Here is a 19,168-nt window from a genome sequence, read left to right on the forward strand (position 1 = left end):
ATGAGGGCTCCTCTCTCATGAATGCAATTAAGGCTCTTAGCAAAGAGGTTTCATGCAGCATTTGGCTGTCTTACCTTTCTGCCTTTCACCATGTGGGGACACAGCCCTCCTCCCCTCTGGAGCATGCAGCAACAAAGCACCATCAGGGAAGCAGCGAGCAGCCCTCCTCAATGCTTTGGTCTTGGACTCTCAGCTTTTAAAACTGTGAGGAAGTACATTTTTCTTCTTTATAAATTACCCAGTCTGTGGTATTTTGTTATAGCCCCACAAATGGACTAGTACAACTGCTGTAAACATTCATGTGTCTGTGTTTGTGTGGATGGATATACATTTTCAACTCATTTGGGCTTCTCAGTATTCACCAAGAAGCAGGATTTTTAGAGTACATGGAAAAAGTATGTTTCATTTGCAAGAAACCACCAAACTGTCAACTTGATTCTACCATTTTATATCCCATAAGCAATGAATGAAAATTCCTGTTGCTTTACATCTTCACCATCATTTGGTTGTATCAGTGTTTGGGGTTTTGGCCATTCCAATAGATACGTAGTGGTAACTTGTTTTATATTTCTCTGATCAGATATGTAGTGAAGCATTTTTTGCTATGCTTACCTATCATCTGTATATCTTCTTTAGTGAGCTATCTATTAAGGTCTTAGGCCATTTCTTAATATGGTTGATTGTTTTCTTATTGTTGAATTTTAAGAGTTCTTTGTATATTTTGAATAACAAGCCTTTTATTAGATATGTCTTTTGCAAATATTTTCTCCAAGTCAATGGCTTGTCTTTTTGTTCTCTTGGCAGTGTTTTTTGAAGAATAGAGATTTTACATTTTAATGTCATATATGGTTACAAATCCATAGAAAGTACAACACTAAAACTGAATCCTAACATAAACTGTGGAAAATACAAGAAGGACATCTCCTCATTTTAAAAAAGAGGTTAGAAGACAATACTTTCAGGGATCATTTCTATAGTTTGTTTCTAGAGAAATTTGGATGTGTAGAGTACGGGAAATGACAAGAAAGAGATGAAGTGTCCTTTCCTGAGTGTGAAGCTGGCCCTTGCTTTATTCCAGCTGCTATTTGCCACTGCTGACCATTGTTCTCCCTTTGGGGGAATAACAGGAAGAGGACACCATCTGAGTGGTTTCTGTTATGATTTTGGTAAAAAGAAAAAAACAAAGTAAAAAGAAGTTAGTATATTACCCTGATACTAAAACAAAGGTTACCAAAAAAGCTACTAGAACTAATATTACGTTTAACAAGTTCACAAGATACAGGGTCTATTTATTTAGGGTTAGGGATTGAACTTAGGGCTTTTCCAATTTATATTTGATTCACTAGTTATCAAGAATTAGAAATTAAAATAAGAACTCAATACATCAAGTCAGGTGTGGTGGGGTGTGCCTGCTGTTCTAGCTACTTGAGGGGCGGAGATAGAAGGATCACTTGAGTTCAAGGAGTTCAAGGCTAGCCTGGGCAACATATTGAGACCCTGTCTTAAAAACAAAATCAAAACAAACAAAAACCAATACCTCTTACAAGTGCATAAAAAGCATGAAATACTTGGGACAAATTTAACAAAAAAATATGCAAGATCTGTATACTGAAAACTTAAAAAATTGCTGAGCAAAAAGAATACCTAAACATGTGGAGAAATTTCATATTATTGGATTGGAAAATTCAATATAGATTTGATGATTTGATGCAATGTAATTGAATCTCGAGAAGGATTTTTGTTTGTTTTGGTGGTACTGGGGATTGAACTCTGGGGGTCAGGCATGCTGGGCAGGCCCTCTACCACTGATCTATATCCTCATCCCCTACCCAGGAGAGGTTTTAAACAAAGGTTGACATTTTAGTTAATTCTAAATGTATATGGACAAAAATATGTGTGGAAATTTAAATAGCCAGTTTTCAAGAGGAACAAAGCTGAAGAACTTAAGCTATCTGATTTCAAGACTTACATGAAAAAATTTCTAAAAATGAATATAAATTAAATCTAAGAGTTAAAATGATAAGACTTATAGAGAAAGCATAAGAGAAAATCTGTGAATTTTTGTAATCCACGTTTTTTTGTTTGTTTGTTTGTTTGTTTTGGTACCAGGGATTGATCCCAGGTGCACTCAACCACTGAGCCACATCCCCAGCCCTATTTTGTATTTTATTTAGAGACAGGGTCTCACTGAGTTGCTTAGCACCTCACTTTTGCTGAGACTGGCTTTGAACTCTTTTTTTTTTAAAGGAGTTTCTTTTTTTTTTATTATTGGTTGTTCAAAACATTACATAGCTCTTGACATATCATATTTCATACATTAGATTAAAGTGGGTTATGAACTCCCATTTTTACCCCAAATACAGATTGCAGAATCACATCGGTTACACATCCACATTTTTACATAATACCCTATTAGTGACTGTTGTATTCTACTACCTTTCCTATCCTCTACTATCCCCCCTCCCCTCCCCTCCCATCTACTCTCTCTACCCCATCTACTGTAATTCATTTCTCTCCTTGTTTATTTTCCCATTCCCCTCACAACCTCTTATATGTAATTTTGTATAACAGTGAGGGTCTCCCTCCATTTCCATGCAATTTCCCTTTTCTCTCCCTTTCCCTCCTACCTCATGTCTCTGTTTAATGTTAATCTTTTCTTCCTGCTTTTCCTCCCTGCTCTGTTCTTAGTTGCTCTCATTATATCAAAGAAGACATTTGGCATTTGTTTTTTAAGGATTGGCTAGCTTCACTAAGCATAATCTGCTCTAGTGCCATCCATTTCCCTGCAAATTCCATGATTTTGTCATTTTTTAGTGCTGCATAATACTCCATGGTGTATAAATGCCACATTTTTTTTTTTTTTATCCATTCATCTATTGAAGGGCATCTGGGTTGGTTCCACAGTCTAGCTATTGTGAATTGTGCTGCTATGAACATCGATGTGGCAGTATCCCTGTAGTACGCTCTTTTAAGGTCTTCAGGGAATAGACTGAGAAGGGCAATGGCTGGGTCAAATGGTGGTTCCATTCCCAGCTTTCCCAGGAATCTCCATACTGCTTTCCATATTGGCCGCAAAATTTGCAGTCCCACCAGCAATGTACAAGAGTACCCTTTTCCCCACATCCTCGCCAGCACTTGTTGTTGTTTGACTTCATAATGGCTGCCAATCTTACTGGAGTGAGATGGTATCTTAGGGTGGTTTTGATTTGCATTTCTCTGACTGCTAGAGATGGTGAGCATTTTTTCATGTACATGTTGATTGATTGTATGTCCTCCTCTGAGAAGTGTCTGTTCAGGTCCTTGGCCTATTTGTTGATTGGGTTATTTGTTATCTTATTGTCTAATTTTTTGAGTTCTTTGTATACTCTGGATATTAGGGCTCTATCTGAAGTATGGGGAGTAAAAATTTGTTCCCATGATGTAGGCTCCCTATTTACCTCTCTTGTTTCTCTTGCTGAGAAAAAAATTTTCTTGTTTCTCTTGCTGAGAAAAAAATTTTCAGTTTAAGTAAGTCCCATTTGTTGATTCTTGTTATTAACTCTTGTGCTATGGGTGTCCTATTAAGGAATTTGGAGCCCAACCCCACAATATGTAGATCGGAGCCAACTTTTTCTTCTATCAGATGCAGAGTCTCTGATTTGATATCAAGCTCCTTGATCCACTTTGAGTTAACTTTTGTGCATGGGGAGAGGAGGGGATTCAGTTTCATTTTGTTGCATATGGATTTCCAGTTTTCCCAACACCATTTGTTGAAGATGCTATCCTTCCTCCATTGCATGCTTTTAGCCCCTTTATCAAATATAAGATAGTTGTAACTTTGTGGATTAGTCTGTGTGTCCTCTATTCTGTACCATTGATCCACCCACCTGTTTTAGTACCAGTACCATGCTGTTTTTGTTACTATTGCTCTGTAATATAGTTTGAAATCTGGTATCACTATACCGCCTGATTCACACTTCCTGCTTAGAATTGCTTTTGCTATTCTGGGTCTTTTATTTTTCCATATGAATTTCATGATTGCTTTCTCTATTTCTACAAGAAATGCCGTTGGGATTTTGATTGGCATTGCATTAAACCTATAGAGAACTTTTGGTAATATCGCCATTTTGATGATGTTAGTTCTGCCTATCCATGAACAGGGTATATTTTTCCATCTTCTAAGATCTTCTTCTACTTCTCTTTTTAGGGTTCTGTAGTTTTCATTGTATAAATCTTTCACCTCTTTTGTTAGGTTGAGTCCCAAGTATTTTATTTTTTTTAGGATATTGTGAATGGAGTGTTTTTCCTCATTTCCGTTTCAGAAGTTTTGTCACTGATGTACAGAAATGCCTTTGACTTATGCGTGTTGATTTTATATCCTGCCACTTTGCTAAACTCATTTATTAGTTCTAGTAGTGGCTTTGAACTCTTGATCCTCCTGCATCAGCCTCCTGAGTGGCTGGGATTACAGGACGCACCACAGCGCCCCATTAAGCCACATTTTCTTTTCTTTTTTTTTTTTCTTTTTAATTATATATATATATATATATATATATATATATATATATATATATATATATATATATATATTTGTAGTGCAAGGTGAGCACTCTACCGCTGAGCCATAATCCCAGCCCCAAGCCATATTTTCTTATGATACAAAAAGCATAAAAGGAAAAATATGATAAATTAGACTTCATCAAAATTGTTTTCTTGTGTAAAAGGGTAAAATCAAGCTGCAGATTGGGATAAAAAGATTTGTAAAACATAATGTGATGAAGGACTTGTATCCAGAATGCTGAAATGACAACTCACTACCAAAAAATGGGTAAAATGTTTTAGAGACACTCCATCAAAAAAGATACATGAATTTGGGCTGGGGTTGTGGCTCAGTGGTAGAGCACTTGCCTAGCACCTGTGAGGCACTGGGTTCAATCCTCAGCACTGCATGTAAATGAATAAATAAAATAAAGGTCCATCCAACAACTAATAGGAATATTTTTTTAAAAGATACATGAATTCAAAATATGCTTAAGACTCTTAATGTTAATCATTAGGGAAATTCACACTAAAACCACCATCACAATACTATATCTACCAGAATGGTAACAATTAAAATGGCTAGCAAAAGCGGGTATTTACAAGCATGGGCTCTCATGCATTGCTGATAGGAGTACAAAATGGCAGACTCTTCAGAACACAGGTTGGCAGTTTTTTAGAAAAGTTAAAGTTACTTGCACCATACAACTTGGCAATCTTACTCCGAAGTATTCAAGAGAATTTAAAGCCTAGATTTACAGTAAAACTTACACTTGAATATCCATAGCAGCTTTATTCATGATAGCCTTAAACTAGTGATACATCGATACATGGATGAACCTCAAAAGTATTATGCTAAGTGAAAGACATCAGACACAGTGATTACATATTATTCCATTTGTATCCATAGTGACAAAGTACTCAGTGGTTGCCAGGGTTCAGAGGTGAATGGAGAAGACTCTAAAGTAACATGATGGAATTTTCTGGTATGACAGAAATGTTTTATATCACAATTGAATGGTAGTGGTTTTGCGACTGAAATATTTATCAACTTATCTAAATGTGCACTTAGAATTATAAGTTTGGGGCTGGGGTTATGGCTCAGCGGTAGAGCGCTTGCCTCCCACATGCAAGGTCCTGGGTTCAATCCTCAGCACCATATAAAAATAAAGTTATAAAAATGGTAAATTTTATCATATATAAATCATAATAAAAAATTAAAAAGTTCTCTTAAGGATCCCTCAACCTCTTTGAATTTGCTGATTCTAAGTTTGAAATCTCTGGAATTGCACTTGAAGAATTTCCTCTTGTATTTTCTTTCTACCTTTTATTTTTTTACGTTCTGGGGATTGAACCCAGGGTTACTTTACCACTGAGGCACATCCTCAGCCCTTTTTGAGACAGTGTGTAACTAAGTTGCTGAGGCTGGCTTTTTGATCTTTCTGCCTCAGCCTCCTGGCAAGCCATTCCAGGCAAGCATCACTGCACCTGGCTTGTGTTTTCTCTGGACTGGGTTTCTTTAGGCTCTAAGAGTTTCTCAAAATTTCTACCAGGCTGATTCTACCCTTTTCTAATTTTCTAGCAAGGTTAAGGACTACAGAAATAACCAATTATTACAGTTCAGATATGAAATGTCCTCCAGAGGCTTGTGTGTTGAAAGTTTGGTTCCCACTCTACTACAGTGGTGGGACTTTTCAGAAGTGATTGGATCACAAGAGCTCTAATCTCATCAATAGATTAATCCATAGCTGAATGGACTACTGGGAGGTGGTGGAACCTGTAGGAGTGGGACATAGTTGAACAGAATGGATCCTTGGGAGTGTGCCCTTGTGTTCTACATCTTTGCACCAGTCCTTCCTCCCTCTGTCTGTCATTGAGGTGAGCAGCTTTGCTCCAGCATACTCTCTTTACCATGATGTTCTGCTTCACCATATGCCCATAGAGATGGGGCTAACAACTGTGGACTGAATCTCTGAAACCATGTGCTAAAATACATCTTTCCTCCTTAAAATTGTTTTTCTTAGGTATTTTGTCACAGCAATGGAAAGCTAATATATTAACCAAATCTACAAACTAGAATTTTGGTCATTTCCAGGAACTTAGGAGATATAAAGGCATATAGTCACTTGCCATCTAGTTCCATAGTATATTCCCTAGTTTTAGAATAAAGCTTCCTTGAAAATAGTACAATTATTAGTAAATGGAATTTGATAATCTTCAAGGAACACATCACTTTAAATATTAATTTTTATTAGGATCACTGTCAATCATTTTGGCTGCCAACTTTTACCTCTTATTTCTGCCATCCATATTATCAAAAATTGTCTAGAGGCACTTTTTTCCTTTGCATTTTCTAAGTCCTCCAGCTTCCTCAAATTAACTTGACCTTTAAGGTTTAAGTGAAGCTCTTCCTGTATGTGTGTTATCCAGTGTCCCATCAAGGATCTGAAAAGTACTTAATGAATTTCTTTTTCTCAATCAGCTTTTCTCTTTGCTGAATTGTTTATTTCTTCACTGCTTTTAAACTAGGGCATGAAATCTACCCTTTCTTGTACTTAGTAATTCCGTTCCTGACCCATAGCTTGTGTACCCAATTTGAAGGAAGGTTTGGAGTGAGGAAGACCCAGCATGCACCTTAAAATTGAATATTCAGCATCTCTTTCTTAGAGATCTGGAGCCCATTTTTTTGACCAATTTTAAGGGGCCCATTCTTGCAAATAATTTTCACACACTGAGATATCTTTTTTTTCTTTTCATACCATTTCCTTTTCTTATCACCTCTACTTCCTATTCCTATTGTTTTCATCCATGAATTGAATAATTCATTCATTCTTTAATTGGAGTGGTACAGCTAATCAAATACTCTAATGGAGTTTAAGCAGTTTAAAAAATACATAAACATAATTGAAAAATACTTTGTTGCTATTGTACTGAAAAGTTTGCTGTTTTGTTTAAATTGCCACTTTTATAAAAATTGAGTTTTCTATTTTCTACTGATACCTGTGACAAATACCAGTCACGGTTTGACTGGAATAGATGGCACACTCAAACTAAGGTAAATCAAAGATATTTATAAAGAGGTGGGCAGAATAGGGGAACAAGTACTCATGCAGTAAGTGTAGTTAGTAGCAAAAACACTGTCAGATACAGAATGTAGCTACCAGTCTCCAAAAGGAGACTGTATGGGGGAGGATGTATTGAGAGGAATCTTCGGCATCAGCCCAAATTTACAGGAAGGGAGCCAGAGGAATAAATACTTTGACCTTTCTTTCTAGCTTCCTCTTACCTTCCTCTTGTTGACTTGGCACAACAGGAATCCAGAGAGCAAGGAAATAGCCTAATAAGTACTGATCAGCCTTCCAGGAGTAGGGCAGTCCAAATGGTGAGGAAAATGGATGAATTTGACACACGTTGCAAATTTTTTTCCCTTGCTTTTGGTACAGGGGATTGAACCCTGGGGCACTTTTTACCACTGAGCTACATCCCATCTTTTCTTAATTTGAGATAAAGTTGCTGAAAGTCTCACTAAACTGCTGAGGTTGGCTTTGAACTTGTCATCCTTCTACCTGAGCCTCTGGTTGCTTATTTTAATCATGAGTATACCTTTCTCTACTAATAATTTGAATCAGGACTATGGTTGCCAGTGACAAAAACTCAACTTGATGTAAACAAAACAAAACAAAACAAAAAAAGAGGAGAGTATATACTCTGGAGGAAGGGCAGAGAGGAGCTGATTTTGAGGAAAAAAATACTATTGGGCCTTATGCACTGTCTCTGCATGTTGGTTTCTTTTGTAACAAGATAGGGATCTGGCTTTAGAGCAATGTGGTCAGTCACTGGATGAGATTCTTCTTCTAATTCCTGAAAGAAAACTTGTAGGACTTAACTATAAGTGAAGATTCACATAAATGGGTTAGAAAGACTGAGCTGGAAGAGGCCAATTCTTATTAAACTAGTTTATAAACAATGCAATCCCAACCAATATCTCACCTGAATTTTTTTGGAATGTGAATAAATGAAGTCTATGCTTTATCAAGAATTTATCAGGATACCAAGATTAGAAAAAAAAAATGAATACAAAAGGGAAGCTGCCTTACTGATTATTCAAATGTACTATCCAGTGAAAGTAATTAGAGGTTATGTGAATGGCAGAAATATTAAGTTAATTTGATAAAACAGATGTTGTAAATATGTATATATTCAAGGAAGGAACTCAAATGAGGTGTGAATAGATGAACCAATAGATTGGTGCTGGAAAAATTAATTATATGGGAAAAAGTTGTTAGATCATAAAGACACATTTTATACTTAAATAACTTCCACAAGAATTGAAAATTAAAAAACAAAATCATAAATTATAATATAAATGACATGAACATTTAATTTGGGGTGAATTAAGTGCTTTCTAGCATAATAAATAGCTTGACAACATACAAATGTACAACTTAAATGTCAGAAAGTACATGTAAAATTAAAAGGCAAACAGCAAACTAGAAAACATCCTTAAGCTGAGGAACTATTACATATTACAAAAATAATGAATGTTTACTGAAGGAAGCATGTGTGCTGATTTAATGTTATTTTTTGAAAATCAGGAAAAAGGCCAATAACAATTTTAGATGACATGATAGTAATGGTAATTAACACAATTACAATACTGAAAAAACATAAATGCATTTGATTGGCCATTTACAATTATATAATTTTATTTTTGTTAAAGCTGTAATAAAATAATTGCAAAACACACATGGATATACAGATTTTACATTTTTAGAAAATTAAGACCTTTACTGGTCAAAAGTGGTCATTCTGTATCCTTCACATAGGTTGTGAATAGCTTCACTCAAATTACTTAAGATTTTACTATGGAATACACTAACTGGGAATTGAACCCAGAGGTGCTTTACCACTGAGTTACATTCCCCAGCCCTTTTTATTTTTTATTTTGAGAAGGGATTTTGCTCTAAGTTGCTGAGGCTGGTCTTGAACATGCAATCCTCCTGCCTCAGCCCCTTAGGGTTGGTGGGATTTACATGGGTTCCCCATGCTGGTACAATTTTAAAACAAGAAAATATTTGTAAAAATGTCACTCACCTGACATGGAAAACTAACCACATAGAATAGGTTCAGTAGTATTCTAAACTTAACAAAGAATTGATTTAACTCTGTTCAGGAATTACAAGTAATTGAACATTTTTTTCCCCAATGGAAGAATAAATTCAGAACATATCAATTTTTAAAAAATTAATGAGAAATATGAACAGCAATCGAAAAGATATGTAGGTGCATTCAACAAGAATTTTTATTTCATTTATCCACAAAACAATATTACAATACTTTATAAAAATATTAAGTTTTAGGCTACTATTCATTAAAAAAAGTGTTTGTGCTAGAAGGCTGTTTTGCCAACTCTTTTTTTTTTTTTTTTGGGTAAGGGTTATATTAAGACATTGAAGATGAAAGCTGTTGGAAAAAAAATTTTCAAATGTATAAAACTGTTTTTCTTGGCAATTTAAAAATACATAACAATTTAAACTGAATACACATTAAGTTAGTGTTTTATCCTTACTATATAATTGTTATCATTAGGAACTATTTCATTTAGTTAAAATCTAATGAATACCATCAACTTCCTGGCTTATTTTTCTGATCAGAATTAGTACATGATTTTTGTTACCCTTTTTAAAATGCTTAGAAAAATTACATCATAGTTCACATAAAGCCCTTTAAAAAACAAGTCACAGGTTGTAGATGTTAAGGATAATAATGAGGGCACTCTTCGAAGGAATGCCCTCTAGACACAGGGATTAATACTAAATAGGTTATGTAAACAGAAAACACAACCATAATTTTTAGTACCAGAACTATTGCCAACTTGCGTGAAATTCATTTGTCACATTTTAAAATGATTTGAATTTGAACATATAAACCATGGCACAGAATTTTAAATTTAATGATTAAATCAGGTTAAGTGATGATAGTTAAAACTGAAAATATGGGAACCTGATACAGTGTTTTAAAGTGTAACTATAATACAGTATTTCAAAATATAGATACTAGACTTCTACTTATCAGATTCAGTTTTTCCTTTGTTAGACTCTTTAGCCAGTAATGCTGCTACTGAAATTCATTCTTGGGAATTTTTTTACAAGTTTAAAAAAAAAAAAAAAAAATCAGCTTTATTTTGTATTTTCACTTCTGCACTTTAAATGGGCAAAAACTGTCCCCTTTTAATGATTGTTATTGTGCAGAATAAATTTTCCTCCCCAAATCAACTATATTCTAAAAGGAAAAATTGATAATCATTAAGTATAATTAAAAAGTGGAGATTTAAACATGGATTTGAAAACTCTAAAATTGTTCTTCATAAAAACTATGTCACTAGAATTAGTGTGAAGCCTTAACTTCACTATTTTGAGGATGTAACTAACACTCACTTAGTGTGTGTGTTAAGAAAATTAGTTTTACAGTCATACCTTATAACTCTTGAAGTCTCAGAAACAGCTAAGTGAGGAGCTTTGAGTGCCAGCAAAGCCATTTTGCCACTCCATGACAACAGCATTAAATATCACATTCTACCCCCTTCCTGTATGTAAAACTTTCACATTTTCTTTTCTCATATTTCTTTTAAATACATTTTCCTCTCTTAGTCTATATTCAATACAAGCAAAAGTGCGTTCAAGTCCCTGATCTAGTGATATTTTCTATTTGTGGCACCCATCACCTTAAGAACATATTAGCAAATCTTACAGTACACCAAGTCTATTTTTAAAAATGGTCTGCTTAAATTCTGGGTCTCACTTTTCATGCTAAAGATTAAAAGATTTCCCCTTCGATTGGATAATAAAATTTCAATTATATATTGCCTTTGGGGGGAAAAAAACAATGTAACTTTACAAAAGAAGAGTTTACAGTTACTTTCATTTTCCTAAATGTGAATTATTTCAAAAATGAAGTGAGAAATTTCTTTTTCTACTTTCCAGTTCTATGAATCTGAGTATGAACATAGTGCATTAATACTTTCAAATTCCACTGCTGAGGTCTAACATTTAATCAAGTTTTAGGTGTTAATCTTTTTGCTTTTGAAAATTATGGCCTATTTCCAAGCAAAAGGAGGCATATGTTAAGACTTATATCGACTGTTTCACATAGGAAAAAAAAAAAAAAACCTTTGAGAATAATAAACACAAGAAAGTCTTAAAAACTGGAATGGAATCATTTGGTCCCATGACGTTCCTTAATTTTAGATTTTACTATGGTATAAGATTTTACCTCTCAATTTTTGTCTATAACAATAAACAATTTTCTCTTTTAACAATCTGAGTTTGGCGAAGAAAAGAGTAGCCTTGTTGTGCTTCCTTCCATGCTATTACCCATACTGTTCAGTATATTATCTCTAGATTTTCTTTGGACCCTGAAATAAGTTGGAAAATTCATCATTGGTACTTTAGAGTTTAACACTCAGGGGAAAAAAAAGTGGTTTTGTGCAACCATATCTGGAATTCCAGTTTACCATTAAAACATGCAGAGTGAAGATTTTCTTCTTTTGATTCCTGTACATAAAGTGAGGAATTCTACACAAGTCTTTACATTTTGGCAGACTTATGCATATAAAATAGGCTACTAGGATTATAATCCCAAGATTACAATCCAGATTATAAATTTTCTCCTGGCTGGTACTGTGGCTCTGTAGCAGTGAAGTAGTCTTCCAGGAAGGACTGGATATATTCAAATGTTGGTCTTTCATCAGGGTCCTTCTTCCAGCAAAGATTCATCAATTCATGCAGAGATTCTGGACAGCCCTGAGGGCAGGGCATCCTATATCCTCGTTCCACCTGTTCCAGCACTTCACGATTTACCATACCTAACACACAATATTCAAACGTTAAAGAAAAAAAAAATCCTAAAAAAATGATCCTAACCATCACTAGCAAAACAGAACAAATCCCCTAACCACTAGCTGTATATCAAGGTATGTTAAGTTTATTTAGTAAAAGATTCTTTTAATAAAAAATACAATTTAGACATCAGAGTATATCCAGAGAAACTTAGAAAATGCTAATCTATATTTAAACATGTTCAATTTTTAATTCTGCCTAAAATTTTACTTTCAACACTAATTTCTTCAAAAGCCAATCCCATTTGGTTAATGAGAATTCAGGGTACCATTTTGAAGTAAGATAATTTTTGATATTAATGTTTAACAATGCCTAACTTGGGCACACTTGAAGAATGGAGGCCAGATGGTGCGGAGGGAAAGAACTTTCAAATAGGAATTCCAAGAATTTGAGTCCTGGTTTTGCTAAATATACTAACTACATAATTATATTGAGTCACCTCCCTGAAACAGTTTCCCTTATCTCATATATTTGTTTGACTTTCTTCTTGTTATTACACACAGTTCCTTTCTTCTACTCCTTTGTAAACTTCCCTCTTCCACCACTGGCAACTCACCCCGCATTGGCAGAGGCTTGGCTGTCTGACCACGTCAGCAAACCCATCATTCCTCCTATCTCCCATATCACCCCCTCTTTCCTGCCTGTCCACAAGGCAAGCTATTCCTCATATCTTCTGCAATCTTAAACTGACTGTCAACAATGAGATTTTTCATAGACTATGATTCCCTTAAAACAATGTAATGAGATTAAATTATTATCTCTATTTCTATTTTTAGTTATAATATGAGGAACAAGTGATTCTTTAAAAAAAATATTAAAAGAAACTGCATAACTATTACTTTGGGGTCCAACACTTGAAAAGAAGTTTTCTGTGATTTTCATCTAGGTAAGAAGATTTTAATAACTGAAATCCACTATATTTTACCCAACACAGAAATATAAGCAGAAGTTCTTTGGAAGGAAGAGAAAAGGAGCAGGTACTTAACATTCAATGAGGGCTTACTTATAATTGGTGAACTTTCCCCCCACTTCTATGCCTTTTTAAAAATTTTATGCTTAACAGATTGTTAAGATTAATCAATCTAAATAAGCCTGAACCTATACAAAAGTAACCTTCCATTACCAATAATTCTTTTTTTGTCAGGTGCTAAAGAGCAAACCCTGGGCCCTGCTCCTGCTAAGCATGTACTCTTACCATTAAGTTATATCCCCAGCCCTAATTATCAATAAACTCTTTCATTCAAAACTTTACCCTTCAGAATTTTCTGACAATCACAACTAATGAATTATTTTATGACAACAGTTACATAAGTACAATATGGCAGAAATGGCCTCTGGTAGAAATACTATCATCTTCAGGGGCCTGGAATTGTGGCTCAGAGGTAGAGCACTCACCTAGCATGAATGGGGCACTGGGTTCGATCCTCAGCACCACATAAATATAAAATAAAGACATTGTGTCCACCTATAACTAAAAAGTAAATATTAAAAAAAAGAAATACTATCTTCAGGAAGAGAATTATTTCCTGTAAAGGAATTTCTGAATTTCATAATGAAATACAACTCCCTGAACATAGCACAAAATTCCTTCTCCCTGATATCTCAGTAAAAAAAGGAGATAGGAAGATTCTAAGATTGTTAATACTTAAAAGGAAATATTTAGCACTCTGTCAATAAATTTAAATATTTCATACTTGTTTGCCTTTGCCATGGTTTATTACTATCCTACAACAAGACTAGCAAACAGCTGTCACTTTACAATGAACAGTCTGCTTTGAGAAGAGGCTGCAGTGGATCAGTCTGTGCTACACATGAATCCCCTTCAAATCATCCAAGACAATGATGCTTATATAGTGTCTTTTGCTTCTTTTTAAAGGCTGGCAGGCTGAGAATTGGGGTGTAGCTCAGTGGTAGAGAAAGTCCTCAGCATGCACAAGACCCTAGGCTGATCTGAAGCACCATCCAAAAAAAAAAAAAAAAAAAAAGACAATCTACAAATTGTATTTGGATTTTTGTCTGAACTTTTAATTTAACCAGGATATCCCAACCATATTAATTTTTTATTATGTATATTGTAGCTATGTAGTCAGCTGCAAACTCATTTTGGATTTTTATTCTTCCCTGTTGACCCTTTTCTCATCATGAATGCCCCTTTCTATCTCTACTAATATTTCTTGCCTTAAAGTCTACTGCTACACAGGCTTTCTTTTACTTAGCATTTATTTGCACAGTGTATCTTTTTCCTGTCCTTTAAAATCCAGTCTTATCTGTCATTTAATTAAAATGTTTAGTGTACTTACAAGTTATGTAATTATGGACATAGGTATTTTTAATTTTACCATTCTGTTATTTATTTACTTTTTTTCCCATCTATTTTTTCCTCTCTTGCTTTATATTTTGAGCAAGCAAGCAGTTTTCATATTTCCTTTTTACCCTCCTCTTCTAGCTTTTGTTTGGAGCTAGGAATTGAACCCAAGGCCTGGTGCATGCTAAATAGCACTCCATTACACCCTAGTCCTTGTCCTAGCTTTTTCCTTTACCTTTTCTCATTATATTAGTGGTCACTGTCAAGATAACATTTCTTTGGTTTATTGTTCTTCATTCTAAATAAATACTCTGATGCTTTTCAAACAATGAAAGAAACTTAGAAGAGTCACCTGTTATTCCTTTACCTCTGCTCTGCCCACTGTCCTCTGTGTGGTCATAGAATGTATTTCTTCATGCATTATAAAATCAGAAAGATACTTTTATTGTTGGTGTTTTAGATCAGCAGTTTTCAAGTACTTTGAAGCCATCATTTCATTCTTTCCTGGTTTCCATATCCTGACAGAGTTAGCTACTGTGTAGATAATATACCACACATCTCTATGACTGTTTGGCTTTGATTTTAAAATTTGATCATGATATAATTATTTGAAGTTCACTGAATTTATTTTAATTTATCCTGCTTAAGAATGACTAAGTTTATTAAATTTGTGGGTTGTGTCACCCCCCTGCACTATCAGATTTATAAAGTTTTTGGCTATTATTTTTTCAAAAATTGTTCTTCCACTTTTTCTCTCATCTCCTTCTGGGACTCCAATTACATATAAATTAGACCTGAAATTTCACTATGCCCCACTTTATTTCATTCACTTTATTCTATTTTTTCCAAGCAGTTTATCTATGCATTACTTTGGATATTTTATATTAATGTACCTTCAAATCTACTAATCTTGTCTTCTATGTCCATCTAATGTGTTTTTAATTTCATAGATACAATACTGAAATTTCCATTTGAATCTATATGAATTCCAAATGAAACTACTTAACATGCTGTATTTTCTCCTCCAACCATATTGCATGTAGAGAAAGCAGAGCTAGATTTTATCTAGTGTTATGATTTTACCAACAATACTGAGAAAAGGCAAAGGAAAAAAATTGTAAATGTAAGGCAGAGATTATAATGCTTGACCATGAAATTTAAGGGGTATAAGGGATAGCTACCAGTGGTAGACTCAATGGATTGAATATCCTGGTAGTATGAAGAAATTTCTATGGTTGAGGTAGAGACAGCTGGCAAGATGTAAGTTGACAGTAGACATATTAAACTGCAATTGAGAGGTGAGCAGTTACTGGTTATGTTAAACCTTTAAGGTATGAATAGTGAGAAGATTACAGAGGAGGAGGAGGAGGAGGAGGAGGAGGAGAGTTTAAGCTGCAAGAGACTAGGGTAACTGACATATGTATTAAGATGGCCATGAATTAAAGTATGAATGGAGTTTTAATAGAAAGAGTGATGGGGAGTCAGTATTAAGTAAGAACTTGAATGGTATCAGCAAATAATAGCAAAACGGGAAAAGTGGGAGATAAAATTTGATGGCATTAGCTCTAAAGTTGAAGATATTAGAAAGGAAGGATATATACGTAAAACCCATAGGAATAGCATAGCTATTTTTCCTGAAGATTGGATTTTATATACTTTCACTCTCAACTATTAGAATATTTCAGTAGAAAAGTTTAAGAGGCAACAGAATAAACAAACATTCAATTGTCACTGAATTTCAAATAAGCTAAAATTTCCTCTTACCCCAAAAGCTTATTTTTAAGAGATAGCCATTTTAATTTTTTCTCCTTTAGTAATGACAGATACATTTATTGTCAAAAAAGTCTATTGAAGAAAATAGGGCAAATATATACAAAAATACATCAATCACACTAATAGAAAAGAACAATTACCTGGGGTACAGCAGAATATTTGTGATATGCTTCTGATCGGAGATAATGGTATGGATAAAAGGCACTTGTGGAAAACATTCTAAGGAGAAAGCTAAGATGGACCTCAGGCACACCTCCCCTGCACTATCTCAGGATTGTGACTCTTGCTGTCCATCCAATGCCATCAATAAACAGATGGGGATTTGGAAAAGGAGAAATAAAGATCCTCCCTTTATGTTTCAGCTCCTAACATACTCCTATTAAAGTCGTGATGGGCTGGGTGTGGTGGTGCATACCTATAATCCAAGAGGCTTGGGAGGCTGAGGCACTAAGCAACTTAGCAAGATCCTATCTCAAAAAATAAAAAGGGCTGGGGATGTGGTTCAGTGGTTAAGCACTTCCAGGTTCAATCTCCAGTTTAAAAAAAAGTCACTGATGGGATAACCAAGAGCAAATGAGATGCAAACTTACCTGGATATGGCACTCTCCCCTTTGTTACCAGTTCTGTCTGTAGAATTCCAAATGACCACACGTCAGACTTTATTGTAAATCGACCATACAGTGCAGCTTCAGGAGCCGTCCATTTGATTGGAAATTTTGCACCTAAAAACATATTGGCAATCTTGTTTAACGGTTTATTAAAAGTTTATCTTTGTGTCTTTGTGGGCTGGGGATACAGCTCAGTTAGCAGAGTGCTTGCCTTGCATGCACAAAGCCTTGAGTTCAATCCCTAGCACAAAAACAAACAAACAAATAAATAAATAAATAATTTTTAGAAAATCTACTTTTGTAACTATAGTAAAAGTGGTGTTAATCCTTTGTCAATATCCTTACTATATACATCATCAGTGTCAAATTCTAACGATAGAAGAGACATGAGGAAAACTCTTTAATTTTTGAAATTTATATTAAAATGAATCACATTTCTTCCTTATAGTACTGATTATAAAAAGAAACTTGGTGGAAGGAACAGAACATCATTCAAGAAAATACAGGTAGAGGCTCTAATAAGTAAAAAAAATATGGATCATAAAATCTGTAACTTTTAAGTTCAGTCTGGCACCCAGCAGTTCTTCTAATTATGTGCTGATAAAGCAATATTTTATCAGATTCTAATGGCTACTGATTTTCAACCATAGTTTCTTTTCAATTTTATAATATATTTCTGGGAAATTTTATTGTGCCATCACTTTTAAAAGCTCACATTAATTTACTTCAATATTTAGTGCATACTTTTATGCACAGGCATTATACTAATCATTATGGGTACATAAAAACATGAATTTATACACTTATAATGTTAATAAGTTTATGGGTATCTTGAAGTTACTTATACATGTATGCATAGCAGTATAAAATAAGTTCTTTAGATTGTATGGCAAACAGAAGATCAGTTTTCACTAGTACAATCACAAAGGTCTTATTAAAAGATGCTATTGGGGGTCCTGTACAGTACAAGATGTTTAGAGGCCTGGCCTCTACTCACTAGATGCCAATAGCAGCCTCCACATTGTAATAGCCAAAAATGTCTATAGACATTGTTGGATGTCTCTTGGGGCTGGAGAGTGACTGTCCCTTTATTGAGAGCCTCTAAGCTAAGGTAAGAGTTCCAAAATTCATGAAGTTTGTTAAAGAAAAGAAAGAAATTTAAAAAAAAATTTATTTGTTGATATGCTAAAATAAATGTAAAGAAGCTATTATTAATTATACTTAAAATGCAAAGAACACCTAACCAAATCCTTGCAGGAAATAACTATCAAAAAATCACAGTAGTATTCATTATATATAATTTTATGAATAAAATCAATGTTTTTGTGACTCTTCTGATAGGACCTATAATTATTCTTACTCTATAAAACTGCATATTGAAAAGAGTTTTAAGTGAGAAAAAAAACAAAGGACAATAGATTACAAGCATTTAAATAAAAGTACTCTTACCCTGTCTTGCCGTGTATTCATTGTCTTCAATTAATCTTGCTAAACCAAAATCTGCTATTTTGCACACAAGATTTTCTCCTACAAGAATATTAGCAGCTCGAAGATCTCGGTGAATATAGTTCATTCTTTCAATATATGCCATACCATCAGCAATCTTGGAAAGGGAAAAACAGATACATACAAAACATGATGCAGAAAAAACCAGGGAGAAGATAATTTTGGTTAATGTTTAATAGATCACTGGGAAATCATACACCTTAAAAGGAGATGATAGTAACAGACATATTACTTAGGAGCTAGTAGGTAAAATAGAAAACACTATAATAAAAAAGCAGGCTAAATTCAGCTTTTAAAAATTGGACACATCCCCAGCACAACCACCAAAAATCTAAACCTTTTTTGAGGGCACCACTCAGTGTATCCAGTAACCATTAGCAGCTCAATGTCCTAATGTCTTCCTGTGTCAGTGGTTGGGAGACAAGATAAGTCATCGGGTTATTTAGAAATTCTGGATAAAAGTCTATCAAAGTTTGCATCAGGCACAGCCTAAGATGTCCTGTAAGCACAGGTGGAAAACAGTAAACTTGAGCTTGCAGCCTAACGTGGCCTGCAATCTG

General features: G+C 34.5%; 1 protein-coding gene and 1 pseudogene across 4 annotated transcripts in view; one reads left to right on the plus strand and one right to left on the minus strand.

Annotated features, from left to right (window-relative positions):
* The first annotated feature begins 946 nt into the window (after positions 1-946).
* Positions 947-1,150, plus strand: LOC143383049 (small nucleolar RNA U3; annotated as a pseudogene).
* A 7,723-nt stretch (positions 1,151-8,873) lies between these two features.
* Yes1 (YES proto-oncogene 1, Src family tyrosine kinase) overlaps positions 8,874-19,168 on the minus strand; it is a 73,040-nt gene continuing 62,745 nt past the window's right edge. For all 4 annotated transcript variants that reach the window (XM_076836545.2, XM_076836546.2, XM_076836544.2 and 1 more), the window contains exons 10-12: positions 18,552-18,705; positions 17,085-17,216; positions 8,874-12,382 (exon numbers count right to left, since the gene is read on the minus strand). In XM_076836545.2, the coding sequence (XP_076692660.1) occupies positions 12,174-12,382; positions 17,085-17,216; positions 18,552-18,705 (495 nt within the window). In that variant the 3' untranslated portion in view covers positions 8,874-12,173. The remainder of the gene's footprint in view (positions 12,383-17,084; positions 17,217-18,551; positions 18,706-19,168) is intronic.

Source organism: Callospermophilus lateralis, chromosome 17 (assembly GCF_048772815.1).
Source record: "Callospermophilus lateralis isolate mCalLat2 chromosome 17, mCalLat2.hap1, whole genome shotgun sequence".
Taxonomy (NCBI): domain Eukaryota; kingdom Metazoa; phylum Chordata; class Mammalia; order Rodentia; family Sciuridae; genus Callospermophilus; species Callospermophilus lateralis.